General features: G+C 38.9%; 1 protein-coding gene across 2 annotated transcripts in view; it reads right to left on the bottom strand.

The window, feature by feature from the left end:
• Positions 1 to 456: 456 nt before the first annotated feature.
• Positions 457 to 16999, bottom strand: part of Ngly1 (N-glycanase 1) — a 47561-nt gene continuing 31018 nt past the window's right edge. Inside the window, exons 7-12 of one of the 2 annotated variants that reach the window (XM_055599070.1) lie at positions 16327 to 16472; positions 14965 to 15075; positions 10432 to 10596; positions 7334 to 7519; positions 1489 to 1666; positions 457 to 1105 (exon numbers count right to left, since the gene is read on the bottom strand). In XM_055599070.1, coding sequence (XP_055455045.1) covers positions 930 to 1105; positions 1489 to 1666; positions 7334 to 7519; positions 10432 to 10596; positions 14965 to 15075; positions 16327 to 16472 — 962 coding nt within the window. In that variant the 3' untranslated portion in view covers positions 457 to 929. The remainder of the gene's footprint in view (positions 1106 to 1488; positions 1667 to 7333; positions 7520 to 10431; positions 10597 to 14964; positions 15076 to 16326; positions 16473 to 16999) is intronic. The other variant, XM_055599071.1, reaches the window with a different exon arrangement.

The following is a 16999-nucleotide window of genomic DNA, read 5'->3' as shown; positions in this document are numbered from 1 at the left end:
ACCGTTTAAGAGCTGGTAAACAGCTAAAGGTGCTGATTTAGATGGGAGAGATGAGGTTTAATGACAATTGCTAGTCTTTCACTCTATAAGGCTCTAATATTTTTATTGATTTGGTATTAAATCCTATAACTAGAAACAGATCCATGCAACTTAAACGGTGGCCTACTCCACAGTATATCAAGGCATGTGTGCTTAATGGCTTCCGAGCTCATTCACATCACTTAACTTTCTTATATAATACAGTTTCAAAGCCAAGAATATTTTATTCAACAAGATAGCTTATAACTCAAAGGTAAAGAATATCAAGTTCCCATACATTATGGAATTTGCAATGTGTCTTTGACTTTAAGCAGTTAGTGATAACTGTTTTCACAACCTGTATATACTGAGGTAGTTTTCAATGTTCATCATACCCAGGAAAGCCTGTTTTTAGGCAAGATAAGCACTGAAAAGGTGTAAAGCAAAATAATCTGTTTTATTTTTTAACCGTCATATATTTACAATCATAACAGCCTCATGCATCATATAACCTAAAGGATACTTGACTTTGATAGTTTTTAAAAATTAAGTGTTAAGAAAATCTAATCAGAAAATGTTAAGTAACTAGTAGCCCCAGTCATGAGCAGCATTTAATCATGAACACCATCATTTTCTTTTACAACCCTACTGCTCAGATTATAATTTCATATGGTTATTTTATGCCAAATATCTTATGCCAAATTATAGTCACAGAAAAAGTGAGTATTTAATTGAAAAGTTGTTATGGTTCACACTATGAAGATATATTTTAATGAGGATTACATGATGGGTAGCCAGCAAAAAAAAACCTGTTGGGTAGGGTGCTAAACTGCCAAGTAGACACACACTGAGCTAATACATGGCATGGCAGGTCCTTGATTGTGGCCAGCTCTGCCCTCAAGTTCAGGCTTTCAGAGGTCACTAAAATTTATAATTATCTCCAAGCCATTTTCTCCACAGTCATTTAAACTTTGTCTAAATAGCTGGGTATGTTGCCAAGCAGCATCTCCATCTCCTCTGCTTAACTCTGCTTCCAATGTAACTTCTGTGGCTCCAGAAAAATCATTATAGGAATGAAGACTTTTATCTGTTGGAGGGAAAAAAGAATTTACACTTGAGTTTTGGTAATCTGAAAATTACTGAGAAATTTCAAATGTAACTCTTTTAGGACTGACACAATTTAAAATGAACCCTTAAAAAACAGACATTTTTCTTTATGGAAAATATCCTTTGGAAAAAAGAAATTATTTTTCATTCTTTAGTTGTTATATCATACACACATGTACACACACAAACGTGCACTCATGTACAAACACACACACACACACCATCAGCCTAATAAAAATGAGATTAAATAAAATATTTTTACCAATTATATTAATAACTTTTTGGTACATCTCAATTAAATGCATGCAGCCTGCATGGCAGGCAAACAGGCACTTCCTGATGAATGCTCTGGCTGGCACCTACCTCCCTGCAGTTTGACCTGAGCTGTGTCAGACCGCAGTCTCCAACTCACTGATCCAGTCTCAAAGGTTTGGCTACTTGTTCTGATGGAGATGGTATCTATTTTTAGGCCAGCTGACCCACACTCAATCTTCCAGGAAATATAGGCAAAAGATGATCCTTCTTTTCGGGCCAAATACACCTAGAAAGTCCCAGCAATTGGGAGAAATTTTCAGAAGAAATCAAACGATGTAGAAAACTAAAGAGTCTTGTCATTGCAGGATACTTTGAGCCAACAGTAACTAAAAGTGAAATTTTCTCCACTAAGAATGATAGATTCATTCCTGCTGTCACTTTTTCTTGCAGTATTCCCTGTGGCATCTTTTTGTGTGTAGACAGTTTTTGCAGTGCGTGCGTCTGTTCAGAAGTACACTACTTTAGGGCAAGCATTGGGAGGAGCAATGCTGACCATCAACATCAGTCAGGGTTTTCACACACACTTCCTCCTGCCGAGCCACAGCCTGTCAATGAGCACAGCACAGCTCTGCCACCACCAAGCGCGGCAGCAATGATGCACAGGCCTCCTTCCCAGTGCATCCCTCTCCTGCCTGCCCAAGTCTACTGGCTGTTTCTAGTGTATCCCTGTCCCAGCCAGCTCTCTATGTGTCATGAAACCTCTAAAATGTACCCGAGAGCCCTGTAGGCTAACTCCTCACTCGGGCCTGACCCTAAGAGTCTCACTCCGTTATCCACCCGTCCGTACTCTTGCAAGCCCTCTGTGTGTCTGTATGAGAGAAAGAAATGCTCTGAAAAAGAGCCCTTCCTCACTATTGTGTACTAGCTATGGAGTGTAATGTTTGCTCTCGCTGCCCTGCTTGACACTGCTCTATCATAGCCATTCTCAACAGACTTGAGTTTTTATGTCGCACTTCCTCAATGGCATCTGCCTGGTCTATTATGTACCTCAGAGATCACGTTCTTGTCTTAAATCTGTAAGCTTCCAAGGTCCTTCAAAATTGCATCATGCCTGAACTTCCCAAACTTTCCTTGCTTCAATGTAATTATTTCTTGTATGTTTGTTTAACGTAACCACATCAAAAGAATTCTGGGGGTACAGTATGTGGATTGATGAGAGGGTGTTTCTAATAAACATGAAGTTACTAAGCATTCAAAGTACATAATTATATAATACACACAAATGCATAGATACTCAAATTAGAGCGGCTCATTTAGAGAGACAACTGGCACTCTTTAGATGTGGAACAAATGGTTGAAAGGGCCCTATGAAACACATGCACCATGGAAATATCTTACTGTATATGTTATTTTGTATTCCAGTTTCTATCATCAGGTAAAAATAACCACTACTAGCATTCCAGTCATTCTAATCTATTTTTCTTTTGTGGACTTGTTTTTGTTAACCTGACTCAAACTTAGATATATTTGGGAAGAGGGAATCTTAACTGAGAAAATTATCCTTCCAGAATACTTCAAATGGCAGAATAAAGTAGAATATAAAGAAAAACACATGATTCTATAGCTCTTAGTTGATATTCAACAATATAATTAAAGTTTACATTAATATGCAAGGGGCTGAAAACAGTAACTTACCAGTAGGTAATGCTGCTGAGTATAAGATGAGATGGTATTATTAAAACTGTGTTTATAGAAAAAAAATTCAAGAACACTAAATGAAAACATACAATGGAGCTGTGGCTAATGATGAAAATTTTATTCTGCAACAAAGAATCTGGAAAAATGAAGCTGCATTCAGGGCATGTTGTAGACGAGGAATGACTGGGATATGGTGAATACAAAACTCCCTATAGGATCAGCCTTAGTACCAGGTTATCAATGGTTAGAAATATGGTAGAACTGAAACCAGCATATGTAAACACAGTGCCTGTCGTTAAAAAAAATACTAGAATACTAGAAAAAAATTAAAATACTAGAAAAAATTAATATTGAGGAAGACCTCTGGCCTTAACCACATCTCATCTGGAAAGCAGAAAAGCAATTCACTTTTTTTCTTTTCCTCTTTTTTTAAGCAATTTAAGTTCATTGTATGAAAAATATGACTGCTAGATAAATTCTTCTGTTAAAAAGCTGTGGGATAGTGTAGGTCTTGGCTGTGGATGGCACTGAGATTGGGCATCCCTCAATCTCTGCTCCATCTGCTCTATCTTTATCCCCGCACATCTTGTAGGCAGGGTAAGTTTGCAATTCAAGTTTTTGTATTCTTCTGGTATTCTTCTCCCTCTACTAGGAGGTTAGTCTAGTTAGCGAATGTCCTCTTCAGTCTCTGTAACCCCGCTACTAGGAGTCATTGCTTGAGTCCCCCTCATATTCTCCCAGAAGCCTACCCTGACTTAGGTCTCCAGCTAGTCACAGAGACATCCCCACCCTCAGTTTCTCTTTTCTCTACAGGCCTTCTGTCCTCTTGCCCTTGCTCTTCCCAGGTCTGATCTCTACTCTCTTAACTCTCTATACCCCCTCTCCTACCTTGTTCCCTCTCTTCAGTAGTTGCAAAGAGAGCAGAGAGCACAGAGAACAAAGAGGCTGGACCAACAGCTAGGGTGACTTCTAGAAGAACACCCAATTCAGGAGCAACTGATGTAGAAAACATTGCTCCGGCATAGAATAGAGTACATGCTTATTCTAGGGACCACACAATGGGGAGATGATTTAGGCATCCATTCACCTTGATTTCAAAGAGAGGTGCTATCACTTGCCTTCCAAAGAGTGTACTGGTCTTCCTGATTTGGCTTTTATGTTCTTTTCAGTTCAGGCATTACTGAATAATGTATCTGGAAACTAGAAACCTTAGTAAGTCTGTATGGCCTTGAGAGGTAAGAGTCTCTAATACTGTGAGAACAGGTTGTTTGTTATTTGCTGTGTGGGATGTCATGTACTTGAACAGAGCTGGCAAACAACTAAAGACGGCTGCTGTTTCTAAATGAAAAAGACAGTTTAATGACAATTGCTACTCTTATTTTCCCCTCTCCTTTCCTTTCCTGTCCTCTCTTCTCTTCTCCTTTCCTCTCCTCTCCGCTCCATCTCTACCCTTCTCCTCTCTCCAAGATTCTAGTATTTTTATTGATTTAACACTAAATCCTATAGCTAGAAAAAGATTCACTTGATAAAGTATTGTGCCCAATTCTACATTAAAGCAAACCAAGTCTCAAACAGGCATATCTGCTTTCTGTTTAATGGCCTCTGCAATTCATTCACATCATTTAACTCCTCATATAATGTACCCTTTCTGACTACAATGTTCTATTTTGATCCATGTATCAAAACGGGGCATGTATGCCTGTTGTTTTGATGAACACCTACTCATCTTTCAGTGTCCAGCTCAAATACTGCCTGTTCTGTGGAGATCTGCCCAACTCCCACAGCCAGAGCTAATTACCTCCGCGTTTCCATAGCAATGCACTGATACCCTTATTATAGCACTCTGCATGGTAATTAAGATGGCTGTTTATATGTTTTCCCTTTTAGACAGTAAGAGAAAGGACTTGTATTCATTTACGTAGCTGAGAACAGACCTGGATCTAACAGGCACTCAGCAAATGTCTACAGATGAGCACATGAGTGTAGAAGACAAAGGACAACTGTGCCAGAGTTGCTGTGCTTCTCAGCACACTGCACCTATGGCATACATCACCATTTCCTTTATTATTATTCTTAGCAACATAGCTGGCTAGGGAGAAACGAGCTTTTTTTCAGTTTAGCTAGTACAAACTAGCTCCTGAGTAGGGAAAATTTCTATTCCATTCTTTCTGCCTCAGAATTTTTAGACTAAAGACAGTCTTTCAGAAGATGTCTATCTTCTACCAACTACAGAATCATTATTTACATACACATGGTAAAATTTTAAGGTTTTTTTTTTTTTTTTTTTTTTTTTTTTCGAGACAGGGTTTCTTTGTGTAGGTTTGGATGTTCTGGAACTCACTCTGTAGACCAGACTGGCCTCGAACTCACAGAGATCCGAATGCCTCGGTCTCCTGAATTCTGGGATTAAAGGTGTGCACTACCATCACCCAGAGAAATTATGTTTTATTGTGTTGTTTTTATGCATTTCTTAGCTAAGTAAAAATATTTTCAAAATTACAAGTTTAATAATCCCATAGCCTATTCTTGTTTCAGTAAAAATGATCCTCACTTTGTCATTAAATGCAATTATTTGTTTATTTTTAAAGATTGTTTATGTGTGTATATGTCTGCATGAGTGCAGGTACCTGTGCATGAGTGTGGCTAGCCTCTTCTTTCATGCTCTATTTCTTTTGAGCAAGGTCTTTCCCTGAACCTGGGCTCATTACTTCTCATTTATACTAGAAACCAGAAAGCCCTAGAAATATGCTTCCATTTCTGCCCAGCTCAAAGCTGGAGTTACAGGTATATGTGGGATGCCCCACTTGTTTCATGGGTGCTGAGATCATGATTGCATATCAAATGCTCTTAACTTCTGAGCCACCTCTCCAGCCCCCATTTGATATGATTTAAACTGAACCTCCTAATTATATTTGTAAGATAGTTGCTTTCTGAACATTGGGCTTCCCAGCACCATTTAGTAGGCTGGCAATACATGACTGCAAAGGAATTAAATGGTAGCACTCTCACATAGTTATGCAGTAACGTTCATGCGAGCTGTTGGTTACTTGATTACTTTTTCTTATAAAAGAATTAAATTCTGATCTTAGTCTATCAGATCACACCAGGAGTGGCTGCATTGTCATCTTCTGTGGCCTGGTAAGGCTGCTCCCCCCTCAGGGGGAGGTGATCAAAGAGCAGGCCAATCAGATTATGTCAGAGGCAGTCCCTGTTCCCATTACTATGTAACCTACTTGGACACTAAACTGCCATGGGCTACATCTGTGTAGGGGTTCTAGGTTATCTCCATGCCTGGTACTTGGTTGGAGTATGAGTCTCTGGGAAGACCCCTGTGTTCAAATTTTCTGGTTCTGTTGCTCTTCTTGTGGAGTTCCTGTAAGATCAGAAGGAAGGAGAGGAGGACTTCCCTTATCAGTGGACTTGGGGAGGGGCATGCGTGAAGAAGGGGGAGGGAGGGTGGACTGGGAGGGGAGGAGGGAGGGGTTTATGGGGGATACAAAGTAAATAAAGTGTAATTAATAAAATACAATTAAAAAATAAATGGACTAAGAAATTTAAAAAAATAATTAAATTCAAGTAGTGATTAAGAACACTTGTTGTGGGCTGGAGAGATGGCTCAGAGGTTAAGAGCACCGGCTGTTCTTCCAAAGGTTCTGAGTTTAATTCCCAGCAACCACACCGTGATTCACAACCATCTCTGATGAGATCTGGTGCCCTCTTCTGCCCTGCAGGTGTACATGCAGACAGAACATTTTGATCCAAAATAAATAAATGAATCTTCTTTAAGGAAAAAAAACAAAAAAACAAAAAAAACCAAAACACTTGTTGCTCTGCAGAGGACTGGGGTTCCCACATCCACTTTGTGGTTCACTACTATCCATAACTCTAGTTTCAGCTGAGCAGATACCTTCTTCTGACCTCCATGGGTATCAAGTATGCACATGGTATACATACATATATGCAAGCAAAACACATACATGGAAATAAAATTAATAAGTCTAATATGAGTCTAATAAAACATTTAAAAAGTTATTACATTTGAACCCCAAAGAAAGTGGATGTTCACATGACATAGTGCATGAGTCTCTAGTGCATTTTTTATTAAATATTGAGAAGATGATTTTCTGTTGCCACTTAAAAGAACTACCCAAAACAATTAGATCAGTTTCACATTATATACAGCTGGAAAATGAAGATACTTTATATTTGTTTAAACAATGACAAAAATTTTAAACGGTTTCATGTATTAAATTACCATGTTCCAGTCTGTCTCGACTTTTCTGAATATGGATTCCATTTTCCACACACCATTCTCCCATCCAGAAATGTTTGCATTGTTATCTGAGACTCGGATATAATGGTCCTTCACAATATCATAACAGAGATGAAACTGCTTAGAAATCTTCTCATTTTCAGAAGGGTTGAACAGAGTTTCTTTTCTCTTAAAAAATAAAAAAAATCAAATATTCAACATTATGAAGACATGAAATAAAAAAGAAGAGATGCTCTGTATAGTAACGTGACCCATTCAGACTGAAAAGGAAAAATGGATTGCCCCAGGAAAAAAATCAGAAAACATGTTACAGCATGTAATACGGATACAACACAAGGCATTGCTAGAAAAGAAGCATGATTTGAGGATTAATTTTCATTATCTACTGTGGTGGTTTGAATGAGAATGGCTCCCACAGACTCATATGTTTGAATACTCGATCTCTTTTGGTGAAACTATTTGGGAAAGATTAGCCTTGTTAGAGACGGTGTGTCATGGGATTAGGCTTTGAGTCTTCAAAGCCTCTTATGGTCCTCATACAGCTCTCTGCTTCCTGTTTGTGAATCAAGATGTGAGCTCTCAGCTGCTGTTTCACTGCAATGCCTATCTGCCTGCCTGCTACCATGCTCCCTTCCCTAATGGTGGTAGACTCCCTTCCTTCTGAAAGTCCAAACAAATCCTTCCTTCTGTAAGTTATATTGGTCATGATGGTTTATTAACATATCTACCTAAACTTGCTCATTTTTTCTTCATGTCAATTTTTCTACCTTCATGTGTGATTCTGACACTAAAGGTCATTACCAGATTTGCACTCTCACCTTTTCTATCTGTGCTCTACACAGACAACAGTGATCTCAAAGCATGAAGTAAAAAGTGTGACAACTGAACTGTCTCCATGTATTGCCAAGGGCCATCAGAAGGCAAAAACACCCACTGGTGAGAATTAGCAGTATGTGTCAATATCTTATTTTGTTTTTTAGCCTTGGCTGTCCTGGACTCGCTTTGTAGACCACTCTGGCCTTGAACTCACAGAGGCCTCTGCTTTCCCAAGTGCTAGAATTACAGGTATGCATTACCTCACCTAGCTCTGTGTCAATTTCTTGATAAATGATTTATTACTCCATCAAGATAGTGAGGTATAATTTTGCATTAAACTTTAGGCTCTTGATATTAAAAAGTATCAAAACTACCTATGTACAAGAAACAATGAACACTATAAAAATATCTAACACTAGTGTGCGTGTGTGTGTGTGTCACTGTCAATGTTTTAAAACAATAGCACTAAGTGGTATGTTGTGGAGCAAATTGATGCAGGAGGAAATCAAGTTTGGGGCCAATCTGAATAGACTGCAAGAAAATTAGCAAAAGAGGGAGGGAAGGAGGGATGTGGAGGGAACTACTACTTTCTGTAGTACTGGGGACCCAGCCCTTGAGAATATGAGGCATAAATTTCTACAACCCCACATTCTCTTCTCTATTTTATCAAAGCTATTTCAAAATACTAACATAAACCGAAGGAAAATATTTGAAATGATTACCTATTCTCTACTATTAAAGGATGACTAATTGTCAGAATGAAAAAAATATGCACATTCTTGAATATAGCTTGTATGCAAAGAAGCAAGACAACATGTAATAAGATTAATATTTCATTAAAAAAATTGAGATCAGGCTGGTCTCCAACTTGAGATCCTCCCATCTCAGTCTGCTTAGGGCTGGAACTACAGGCATGTGCCATCATTCCTAGCCTGCATATAATGCTGTTAAGATAAAACTTCCATTTCTATAAACAATATCAGCAATATTTTCTTCCGGCTTCAAGTGACCCAGATTAAGATCCAAATATTTTTAGGGTTAACATTCCCTGATGCTCAGTTTTAGAACACCCATTTGTAAAGCGGGAGTCAGTGGTTTCTGTTTAAATCCATGGCACTAAGATGATCTCCACAACTGAGAAATTTTCAAAGTTTTCAAAAGAGGAAAATAAGCTCATTCTACGACCCAGTTCATAGCTTTACAGTTTAATCAGTATACACACCCATGTAAGAGGAAGCACACTTACTCCAAAGAAAAGAAACCGAAGACCTAAATATTGTCCATGCTTTCAGCTGAGCACAGCTGTGAGTTAAATGAGCTCTCTTTAATGGCTTCATCTAGACTCAGATTCCTAACTTGCACAGTGTCAGTAATGATTGGGACTATTTGTTGCACTTGGCTGTAGCTAAACCAACATGACTAAACAGCCTGTCACAGATGATGGGATAAACTAAAAAGCAAATACAAAATTTATTGGGGATAATCCTCTTTTGGGACATATGAAAAATGGGTGACAACAATGGGGTATTTGGATAAAGTGTTCAGAATTGCTGAGCTGCCTGGTGATAACATGTGATGGGGCATTTTCCTTTCAAGCACTTTTCATGATGTAGCTTCCTAGGTTATATGTCTGCTGAGTGAACCAGCAGTGCTACTTGAGGCTCCCCAGGCAGAGGTGATTCAGTATTCTATGCCCCAATGCTCAAAACAGAGCACTGCCCACCAGCTTTCCCCTGGTCCCGACTGGTGAGTGAAGCCACACAGGTCAGTTCCAGTATTAGTATTAGTCACTCAATTTCCAGACTAAACACATGATAACAGCATTGCCTTCAGTACTGAAGACTGAACCTAGGGCCTCACACAGGCTTGGCAAGTGCTTTACTGCTGAACTTCACTCTCATCCTTCTTTTCCCCCTTTCATTTTGATAAGTTTAAATACATGGCCACACTGAACTTGCAACTTCCCTGCTTTGGCCTCCCTCACATCTACAGATATAGGTAGGTTCTAACAGGAAGAGCTACATAAGAATTCTTGCAGAGCAAATAAAGAAGATTTTGAAAGCTATAACCACAAAAGCAGCAGATTATTAGAAATGTGTTTAGTTTTACTTAGTTGGAAGAAAAAAAGAGCTTTAAATCTTGTTTCATACAGTAAATCTGTCCCTATATCCCACTCATCAAGGAAGAGAGTTGTTCTGATCTCCTGTCAGCTCAGATTTCAGGAAGTGCACAGTGTAAGCCAGCTTGCTCACTAGAACACATACCTCTAGACCCATCTCACCTCGGGCCACTCTCCAAGCCAGTGACCCAGACACCCTTCCACCAAGTTGTCCGGGTTGAGGGGTTTTGGGAGATATAAATTCAACGAGCTCCACAATTTTCCTCTGGAGAAGCTCTTTTCTTCTGTTCTCTGACAATGACAGCTGTCTCTGTAATTAATGTTTAAAATCAGGGTTTAGGACAGCACAGGAGTCTATCTCTAAGCAAAATAATAACTGATATTTTCAGAGGTCTTGAAAGAAGTGATCATGTTTATTTCCACACTACTTAGAGAATTCAAAACTATGATTAATGTAATTTTATGTACTTTATTTGAGGAATCTCGTAGCACCATTTTCACCTCTCTATGGACTGCACTGCTGGAGTTTTAAGGTGGGGAGCACCTTCCTTCCTGGTTGTGATGTACTAACTTGTGCCACGCCAGGGGCTTTGCTAAGAAAAGCTCTGAAGATGTTTGCACACGTGCACACACGCACACAGAGAGCTGGGGTTACTGACTCAGTGCAGAAAACTGGAAGCTACCAAGAAGACAGGATCTGAGAGGATTCCAAGGGGAAAATGAACTAACGTGGAGGAGTATTCTGAACCCCTGTCCCCTCCCAGGGACTTGCCAATTAGTAAACAATATGAGAAGAGGCTGAGCACTAGGAACAAACTGTGGGCTTAATCTCTGAGAAGCAACACAGAATTCCTAGCAGACTCGAAGGCAGAGAAACCAAATCAAATACAAAATGCTCCAGCCGTGTTCTCTAGATTTCCAGTCCAGGGTCTCTAAAAAGCTCCTCATAGGACTTAAAAGTGAGTCTGTAGACTGAGACCTCACCACACATATCAATCAAGAGTCAGGTTAAGATGACTGGCTTCATTTTGGTTGCCTGGCAGAACTAAATTAGGTGTTTTTAAGAATACCACAAAAACTGCATATATACACAAAATACTACCAGAGGGTTATAAAATAATCTTTCTTTCCATCCCAGGCCCCTAGCTCTTTTTCTCCTATAACCATTCCATGCCTATTTTAGACATTTTCACAAGGAACATGTGGGTACTTTCATATATACATGACTGTACACAAACACAAGAGCATCATTATGTTCAAGATACAGTTAGAACATTAAACAAGACACTTTTTGTTTCTTCAGATGAGGTCTCACTATGTAGGTAGTTGAGGTTGGCCTGAAATTCACTATCCTCCTGCTTCAGTCAGCCTCTCACTGGCTAGGACTGCTAGGATTACAAGCATCCACTAACAGGCCAGTAATGACATAGTGTGTGCACATGTGTGTGTTCAGCATGTGCATGCATGCATTCTTGAGCACTCTCACACATTGTGTGTGTGTGTGTGTATGCACATGCGCCTATCATGTGTGCATGCATAGAAGCCAGAAGTCAACATCACTTCTCTTCCTCTATTTTTTTTTTCCATCTTACTTTTGAGACAGGATCTTTAATACAAATCTCATCCTGGGCCCCTACCTGCTGCAGGGTGTGGCTGGCATATTCTGCCCTCTACCCCGAATTCCTTAGCCCAGGGGCAGGGCTTCCCCTCTCCCAGAGGCCCTTCACTACATAATCCAGACATTTTGGTTCCCCCCTTCTCTCCTCTTCTCTCCTTTCTCTTTCTATATTTTTCCTCCTCTTCTCCCCTTTATTTTCCTTTCCTCTTTCTGTACATGCTTCCCTTTCTCTCCCTCCCTGCCACCTCCCTGAATGGCATGAGAGGCACTTCAAATAAACCTTCATGTATATAATATAACTCTATTTTTCCATTAATGCATTCTGATATTTCAATCATCTGGTACCCAGACTAGTTGGCCATAAAGGGCATGGGTTCTACCTGTGTAAAACTGCTAAGTGCTGGGATTACAGGTGCAAGCTACCACATTTGTAGTTTACATGGGTTCTGGAGATCTGAACTTAGATCTTCATGTTTATGGTGAAAGTACTTTATTTACTGAGCTATGTCCCAAGCCTACAAACACATACTTCTTATGAAAATGCTACAAATATTGAAATGTTGTTTTAGTAGCTAGGTGGTCACTACCTTTAATCTCCTTTAATCTCAGCACTTGGAAGGCAGAGGCTGGCAGGTCTCTGTGAGTTCAAGGCCAGTCTGATCTACAGAGTGAATTCCAGACAGTCAAGGCTACACAGAGAGACCCAAAAATCCAAAATTAAAACCAAACAAACCAAAAAAATGAAATGCTATTTTACTGAATTTTGAGAAGGAATTTGACATTTAACATAAAATATCCTGTAATACTTTAATGAACTATCCAAACTTTCCATGAATAAAAAGACACTAGCTTATTAAGGTAGCCTCTCTAGAAAGATGCTACAACTTTAGGAATTTCATTGGTAGCTGAGTATGTAGCTCAGTTGGTAAACTGTTTGCCTAGGATCCCTAAGGCCCTGGGTTCCATCCTGTGCACTACATAATCCACAGAGAGAATAAGAGACTGCAGAGTTCTCAGCACTCAATGGGACATCTATCTTGGGGATCACTGAAGAAGAGGGGGTAGAAAAGTTGTAAGAGACAATTATAGAGGTGTTGACTATAAACAGTGTTTTCCAGACACAGGAGGGAAGCTGCACATATAAAACTCAGAGTAATGACAGTATGCACAAGACCTGCAGTACAAAGTCAAGACTGGCAACATGCCAGCATGGAGGCAGGGATGTGGGCATGAAGTCCCACCACTAGCTAAGGAGCTATTGGTAACTGACAGTTGCTGGGACAAAGAAAGTCCATTTTCCTTAAGGGTGTGGTTCCTGGTATAGATCAAGCTCCAAGGACAGGCCTCATACCCACATGGTGGATGCCATGCAGGCGAAGCTGCTGTGGCAGGTGAGCACCCAGGGGATGACCACTGTTTCTCATGCCTGCAATGGGTGTACTTTGGAGAGGCCTGGCCCCAGTAGCTTTGTCTCTGGATTGCTTCTTACTGCTGCTGTGCCTTTTTGTGTTTGTCACTGCTGTCTTTCACATATTTCTGGCATGGTGTGATCGGGTGTAGGGAGACCTATAGTCAGCCAATAGTCTGGTGTGACTGTTTCCTGGGTGATTGCCCACTCATTTGGGCAACTTTCCTGCAGATCAATATGAAGATAAACTTCCATAAAATAATATTGTTTAGATGAATTAATGATTTTACAGAATTCCTGACTTGATTTAAATAGTTTTAGAAAGTTAGCTTAAGATGTTTTTTTCAGTGGCCCTGACGTAGAAAATCTTGAGGCATAATTTGAAGTTCAGAAAATTACACTCTTAATAGTTGAGCTAGGGACTTTTTGAAATGGGTGAGTAAGAATAATAGCCCACATTACCACAGGCTGACATGACTCTCTCAAGCTGGACTGCTGATCAAGGTGATGATTAATTTTTGTGCTCAGATTCCTGATAGGATTTAATAAAAATTGTTAATGAGTAGATATGCACTGTGAAGATTTAAAGAAGTGGCTATTTTTTATATAAAGTTTAGATTTGTGATTCTTTAAAGATTTTTATAAATCTTTAAGTATATAAATCTATACTTTTTAAGATAAATAATAAAATGATTTAGTCTTTCTTTGCAACTGCAAATTGCAGCCTGCCAGTAAGACAAACTGGCTGAGAAAATTACCTTGTTTGCTTACACTTTGTTAATCTATAACAAGTTGCTTAGTTACAAATGTATGTGGGTTCTTGGGAATAATTTGTTTTTCACCCATACTACGTAGAGCATTTGATCAGGTGAGGGTATTGGAGAGCATGTTTTTTTCTATGTCTACTCATTATAATTGTTCACCTAAAGAAAAATAGAATGAAACTTCATTGTGATTTTTGTACTGCTTGAAAGACTTTGCTGGGATATATATAACTGTGGGAGAAAAAAATAAAGTTGATGTAGCTCACTCTTCAGAGTTTGCTCCATCCACTCAGTATGTATGTGTGCATATGTGTATGTATGTAAAGTTGATTGGAGATTGCTCTTTTGAGTTTATTCCATCTACCCAATTTGTGAATGTGTATGGGTGTGTGTATGTGTGTATATGTATGTGTATGATTCTTTTCCCTACTTTCTTCCCTTTTTCTCTTTGATGGCTACAAGGCCCCTCAGCAGCAACAAGCAGTTCCAAAGAAAGTGGGTGATCAGTCACCGACTCTATGACCTGCCTCAGTTTAACCCTGTGATGTCAAAGCTGGCCTTTGATATCCAAAAGTATTTAGTCAGAATAAATTAAGACAAAAAAAAAATAAAAAAATAAAAAATAAAAAAGAGGCTACGAAGTTGAGTAGGGTGGCTCTAGGAATAGTTGTAGAATGGTGAATGTGATCAAAATACACTATATAAAATTCTGAAAGAATAAAAGTAATTTTTAAAACCTAGGTGTGGTGTTGCACATATTATTCTAGCACTTGAGGTCAAGGTTACCTTGAAACCTTGTCTCAGTAAGTAAATTCAGAATTAAAACTGGCTATTCCCGATTATACTAAGATTTCAAATGTCCTCTTGAAAATGACAGCCACCACATACCTGCTTATTAAGTCTATTAATAGTTTCTCGAAGCAACTCTTCTTTAACCTTGGTCCTCCTGGATATCACCTCATCATGTTTACAAGAGTATCTCCAGGTGACGTCAACTACCTGGAAATAATTACAAAACACAACTATTTAACAAAATAACACTGGTCCTTTATTTTTTATAAATAGCTACAATACAAGAAACTTACATGTAACTCAGAAAAATATCACCTTTTGTTAAAATTTAAAAACCAGAGTTGAGAATATTACACAATTAGAAAAAAAAAAAAACTGAGCATGATAGATTACAACCCTAACACAGCACTCAGGAGGCTGAAGTAGATCCAGGACTTCAAGGCCAACCTCAACTATCACAGTAAAACAAAATGAATGTGAAAGACATTGAAAAGAATACATTTTAGTTTTTTTTTAACACAGTACTGATAAATAAGTCTTCAGAATATTTGGTTTTCATAGGTTAAAGCTGCTGCCACTGAAGAATTAATCAAACAAAACTTTACCCTCATTACTATATTATTACAGAACTGACTTCTGGCAGAGAGGACACAAGTCCAATCTTCCCTGCCGACCACGCCAGAACAGCTCATTATCTAGATACTCAAAATAACTTCAACAGACTAAAACTGTAAAGCTCTCAAAAGAAAATGGGAAAATCATTGTCATGAGGCAGGCAAAACTTTCTTAGATACATGAAAAGTAAAATCTGTACCAGAACATTCTAAACTTGAATTCTGATTTTTTTCTTTAGCACATATCAAGCAAATTTTTGCAGCTCACAATTCTAAAAAACAACTTAAGTATATAAAAAGAAACTTCAAACTCAGAAGAGAAGAAAGCACACAATGGACAAAGTGGCAAAGCGGACACAGGTTTGGAAAGTGAAACTTAGCACATGTTCCAACACACTGTTGTCATTGGGGAAGCACAACTGTGGTCTCACTGACAGGGCCAAATTTAAAAAGTAATATGCAGAAACCAAGAAGTCTCATGTACTGCTGGAAAGAAAATAAAATGATGCTAATCTCTTGCAAAATTTATTGGACAAAGATGGAACCATTCCATTTCTAGGCAAAAAACAAAAAGAGAGGAAAAAAACATGCATATAACTGAATGTTTGTAGCAACTTAACTTAAAATATTAAAAACTGAACTCACCCAATATCCATCTATAGATAAATGGATACAAACATCTCTTGGTGAAACCACAGAGTTAAACACTGATTACAATGAGTTTATGGGGTATACAAATGACACATAGTAAACAGCAGACTACAAATGTATATGATCCTTAGGTCAAATACACTTTAAAAGATGTGTATTTTATCTTTGGATCTTTTTTCCTCTTATGTCCTACCTCATCTTTAGAGAATGCTATGATATAGGAAAGCTTCTTTCCCCATCCTATTTCATACAGGAGAGGTTTGTCACAGACGTCTTCACATGCATCACAGTGCAGCCACCGCTGCTGAGCTGGAGAATAGACTTCCGTCCAAACATGGTCTACTCGAGTGCAATAAGAGAAAGAAAAGGAAAACACAAATTAAGTTTAAAGCGCAAGAATATCTTCCGGTAACTGTGTGTAATCCTCTAAGAATCACATAATAAACTAATTTTTAATATTTAAGTTTTAGTTAATTAGCAGGAGAATTTTGTGGCCTCCCAATCCCACCCTCCCTCCCTCAGCTCCTCCCTGCCCCTTTCCAAGTCCACTGATTGAGGAGGACCTCCTCCCCTTTCATCTGACCCTGTTTTATCAGGTATCTTCAGGACTGCTGCAAAGTCCTCCTCTGTGGCCTAACAGGACTGCTCCTCCCTTGGGGGGTGGGGAGGTCAAAGAGGCAGGCAAAGCTTTAAGAGCATGAAAACTACTAAGCTGTGAAGGAATGAGAAGCTGTAACTTCTGAGATGACAACCTTTCTCTGGACCCAGAAGGAGGCCTAACAGGCTATCTGGTTATTCATGGTCTAGATTTGGTTTTGAAATGGAGTCTCATCAATAGGTAAATGGATACCCAGGCTGGTTTCAAT

Source organism: Psammomys obesus, unplaced genomic scaffold (assembly GCF_907164565.1).
Source record: "Psammomys obesus unplaced genomic scaffold, mPsaObe1.curated_primary_1811, whole genome shotgun sequence".
Taxonomy (NCBI): Eukaryota; Metazoa; Chordata; class Mammalia; order Rodentia; family Muridae; genus Psammomys; species Psammomys obesus.
This window is presented reverse-complemented; position numbering and strand designations above follow the sequence as displayed.